At 45.7% G+C, this 5000-nt stretch overlaps 1 protein-coding gene across 1 annotated transcript in view; it reads right to left on the reverse strand.

Annotated features, from left to right (window-relative positions):
• The window catches only part of LOC143285054 (uncharacterized), a 65325-nt gene that overhangs the window by 39719 nt on the left and 20606 nt on the right, over positions 1–5000 (reverse strand). The window contains exon 2 of the mRNA XM_076592240.1: positions 3753–4058. Coding sequence (XP_076448355.1) covers positions 3753–3929 — 177 coding nt within the window. The 5' untranslated portion in view covers positions 3930–4058. The remainder of the gene's footprint in view (positions 1–3752; positions 4059–5000) is intronic.

The raw sequence follows: 5000 nt of genomic DNA on the forward strand, positions 1-5000 counted from the left end.
AGTGACGAGCCCATGGATGCATAATTAATTTCCAAATGGATGAATAAAGATGTACTGTATTTTATAGTATAGTATTGTATTGTATTGTATTGTATTGTATTGCATTGTATTGTATTGTATTGCATTGTATTGTATTGTATTGTACTGTATTGTATTGTACTGTATTGTATTGTATTGCATTGTATTGTATTGTATTATATTGTACTGTATCGTATTGTATTGTACTGTATTGTATTGCATTGTATTGTACTGTATTGTATTGTATTGTACTGTATTGTATTGTATTGCATTGTACTGTATTGTATTGTATTATATTGTATTGTATTGTATTGTATTGCATTGTATTGTACTGTATTGTATTGTATTGTCTATCACCAAGTGTACCCAGGTCACAGCCCCTGGAAGGAACGTGTGGACAGACTGTACACAGACGGAGCTGGGTCGGGTCAGTCGCACATACAATGTGATGGATCGAGTCATTCATTACCTGTCACCCATTTAAACTGAACCCGCTGTCAAAAGCGACAAAACACAAAACAAACAAACCCACACACCCACTCCCCAATTATATCTATCTATCTATCTATCTATCTATCTATATATATATATATATGTGTGTGTGTGTGTGTGTGTGTGTGTGTGTGTGTGTGTGTGTGTGATAGTCAGTCGTGTCCGACTATGACCATCAGAACAGCAGAGGAGGCAACTGCTGTTCCGACTATTTGGGCTAGAATTTGATTTTAGTGGAGAGTGTTTTGCCCAAGTACATCCCCACTCTCTCGGCCAAGAGGGTTTTAGGACAGTCGGCGTTGGGATGGTTCCCACAGGCCAACTAGCCTCTCCAAGGCTGCAGCACTAACAGCCAGTGCAATTTTGCCTCCTAGTTTGAGAGTCATAGTCCTTCACAAAAGACTAAGCTGTATATATATATATATATATATATATATATATATATATATATATATGAATTAAATAAAGGAAAAAGCTGTATTTATGCAGAAGATTAAAGAACCGACAGTTCGGTAATGAATGACACCAGACGCTCGAGCGGTCTGTCAAAGTTGAGACTGACTGATAATAACCAGGAGTTTAACCTCCATGGCCATGTCCTAGAATATGGTCACATCCAGGAAACACCTTGGCGCCAGCACTGCAGAAACAATGCTTCATTTCACACAGTAATGGCCAACGCGAACAGTACCACGGCTTTCCTGTGCCGAAACCTGATGATATTATGAGCTACCGGAGAATGTAGGAAGTCCTTTCTGTCGTGTCTGGAGCTACCACCAACAAAGGCCCTGACGTACAATGCACTGGTGCCAGCGTAGCGTGCAGGTCAATGGCTGGCACTCTCAATAATGGAGACCGCCTGCGCAGTGTGGTACCCAGCTGCAAGGAATGAGGTCACCAGGCTGGAAGCCGAGAAGCCAGGCTGTTTTGTAGTAGTAGGCCTCCTGCCATGACCATGGATAGAGTATCTCCGACCTAATGTATAACTGGGCTGTCTGCTTGGACCAAGCAGCGTCGCCTATGACTGTAGAGACCAATGCGAGAGAGACAGTCTCTGTCGCAGCGATCACATGTGTAAGCTGATGCTGGTCTGTCGGCTGCCGTCCCTTTTCTGCGAGCTCGCTTTTCTGCTGCAGCAGCTGACAGTTTGTCCTCACCAATCCGTAGCTGATTCTTGAGAGAATCAGCTGTTTTGACATGAACTGGTTACCGTAACACAACACCTGTGGATCAGAAGCTGCAGGAGCTCTGATGGTCATTCTGGAAGGATCGCAGACGCACAAGATAAATTTCCATGCTCGCCAAAGTCGACACAGTAGCCTTGCAGCAGAGAAATCACCCCCCACCCCCAAATTCGACCTTTCAAGCAGCAAATGCAGAAAGCTTGTAAGCACCGCTGAGATAATTATTATGTTTACTAACACAGGTCAATGGTTGGCACTTACTCTCGAAAGTCTGGATGGATCCCATACTGGTCTGTCTTAAACACCTTCTGTCCATTTTTACCCCCCAAAACGGAGTATAGGTGCCTTTCCCACCTGGTGGGGAGTGAGGAAAACAGGTGTAAAGTGCCTTTCCCACCTGGGGGGAGGGAGGAAAACAGGTGTAAAGTGCCTTTCCCACCTGGGGGGGGGGGGTGAGTGAGGAAAACAGGTGTAAAGTGCCTTTCCCACCTGGGAGGGAGGGAGGAAAACAGGTGTAAAGTGCCTTTCCCACCTGGGGGGGAGTGAGGAAAACATGCGTAAAGTGCCTTTCCCACCTGGGAGGGAGTGAGGAAAACTGGTGTAAAGTGCCTTTCCCACCTGGGAGGGAGTGAGGAAAACTGGTGTAAAGTGCCTTTCCCACCTGGGAGGGAGTGAGGAAAACAGGTGTAAAGTGCCTTTCCCACCTGGGGGGGGGGGGAGGAAAACAGGTGTAAAGTGCCTTTCCCACCTGGGGAGAGTGAGTAAAACAGGTGTAAAGTGCCTTTCCCACCTGGGGGTGGTGGTGGTGGTGAGGAAAACAGGTGTAAAATGCCTTTCCCACCTGTGTGGAGTGAAGAAAACAGGTGGAAAGTGCCTTTCCCACCTGGGGGGAGGGGGGGGGGGAGACGAGGGGAAAAGGCCGACAGACAGGTTCAATTCAACGCAGATACATGGGGAATACTCAGAAAGGGTGACAGGCTCAAATGTTGGTAATTTCATGAATGTGATATTAATAAAACTCGAGTTCTCGTGGACGCCATACGGGTACATACCTGTCTTGGAATATTCATACATAAGTGCCAGCCCCTTTTCTTTCTTTATATATATATATATATATATATATATATATATATATATATTTTTTTTTAATTACAAAAAGGAAAAGCTGTCGAGAAAATTCATGCAAGTGGGAGCTACTACATACGAGCCTCTTTTTTGGGAATTAAAAAAAAACAAAAAAAAAAAAAAAAAAAAAAAAACACAACTACCGGGGTCTAGACGTACATGATCAATTATCCCACATTGTTTCTTCTATCAAAGCCCCTTTCAGTGTCGCTGGACGCGGCGTCGTTTACATAACCTTTAACTGTGGGGAATAGTTTCCTAACAAATGAACAGAAGAAAAAAAGGGAAGGAAAAAGGGTGTTTTCATACCCAGATTCAAACACTCCACTGTTGGACGCCGTTCTTTCTCTGTCTCTGGACCTTGTATTTGGAATGAACTTCCTCTTTCGCTTCTTCAGGTCTCCGCACTCAGCTCTTTCAAGTCTGGCCTTAAAACCCACCTCTTCACAAGATAGCCTCCCTTCCCTACCTCTTCCTTGTCTTCAGTTTCTTCCAGTTTTAGAGTTATGCATGCGTGTGAATGACTGGTGTGAAAGCGCTTAGATTTGTCTTTTCACAAGATTCAGCGCTATATAAATACCATCATTATTTCATTATTATTTATTACTTAGGAACATTCTCAACTGCCACTGCAAAGATCACCTCATGCCACACGGCCCTGGTGAGACTGGTTTCGCAGTGTGTGTGTGTGTGTGTGTGTGTGTGTGTGTGTGTGTGTGTGTGTGTGTTTTGCCATTGCTCTCTCTCTCTCTCTTCTTGGGGGGAGGGGTCTTTTTTCCCGCTTTTCTTTCTTTTTTGCCCTTGAGGGATGGATGAAAAAAAAAAAAAAAAAAAAAGCAGCTGTGCTTACTCCACTACCCTCGCGAAATAAAAAAAAATCGTTTCGTTTCGTTTCGTTTCGTTCGTTTCGTTTCGTTTCTCTCCAGCTCTCACCTGTTCAGGTTTAGGTTTCCGTGGTCGTCCTCTCTTTCTCCTTTCGGGCTGCCCTTCCCCCATGACGACAGTCGTCCCCTCTCCCGCCGCCGTCTCTGCTGATGACGATGGAGGCGATGACAGCTGCCCTTGTGGCGATGACAGCGATGAGGACTGCTCTGCAGGACTCTCCGCCATCTTGGCAGCGATGAGGAAAGTGAGGATGAGGAGAACAATGGTTGTTGTACTGCGTCACGCTAAGCGCTGTGTGGAAGTGGCGTCATCGCTCCGGCTCGGTCTTTGTGACGTGTCAGGCTCTGTTCTGTCCTGAAAAGAGAGGTGACAGGAAGTCAGAATAACGTTATGGATACTCACCTTTTCCGGTACGTAAAATCGCAGTTCTCTCTCTCTCTCTCCCTCCATCTCTCTCTCTCTATCTGTCTGTCTGTCTGTCTCTGTCTCTTATTGTTTTATTTCATTTCATTATTTCTTTTCTTTTCTTTTCTTTTTCTTTTTTTTTTTCTTTTTTAATGCGAAATTTCATCACATTATCATACAAGAAACGTTCAACAATACGATTGAGTGTCCAATCCAAAACAAAATAAAGGACAGCAGTTTTTCAGCCCCCCCCCCCCCCCCCCCCCCCCCCCTCCCCCCCCCCCCCCCCCCCCCCCCCCCCCCTTCGTTTACTGCCGGAAATCCTTCGACATGCAATCGGAAGTCGCCGGAAGTTGCGTTTTGTTGACAATGTGAATGGCTAGAGGACTGACCAGAAGAGAAACGTGGTGACTGGGGAAAAGACTGGAAAACAGGTAAAAAAAAAAATATATATATATATATATATATATATATATCCCGGTTTTGTTTCCACTGGACTCTCCGCGATTGATTTGTTTGAATTATGTTTCAGAATTCGCTTTCACGTGTAGCCTGCAAGAAACACGAAAAACTTCCAGTTGTTGTCTCGTTCGTCATTTATCACATGGATTCTCCCATCTCCTCGACGAAGGCGGCAGTACGTCGCAGGTCCTCCAGTCCTCCGTAGAGCTTCCGGGCCGTTGGGATTGGGTCGGGCCAGGTTTTCTCTCGTAGCGCTTGGGTGGAGCGGGCAGGACTGCAGCAGATATTCTGTTGTCTGGCTGCCTGTCCTGCAGGGGCCGGGCACTGCTCTGTGTCGCCGATACGGAGTTTCGTGTATGCGTGGTGTTTCAGGCGGTTGTGGCCTGTCCTGAGCCTGCTCTCCACGAGTCAGCAGGTAGTATGTTTCTG

This window comes from Babylonia areolata, chromosome 8 (genome assembly GCF_041734735.1).
Source record: "Babylonia areolata isolate BAREFJ2019XMU chromosome 8, ASM4173473v1, whole genome shotgun sequence".
Lineage (NCBI taxonomy): Eukaryota > Metazoa > Mollusca > Gastropoda > Neogastropoda > Buccinidae > Babylonia > Babylonia areolata.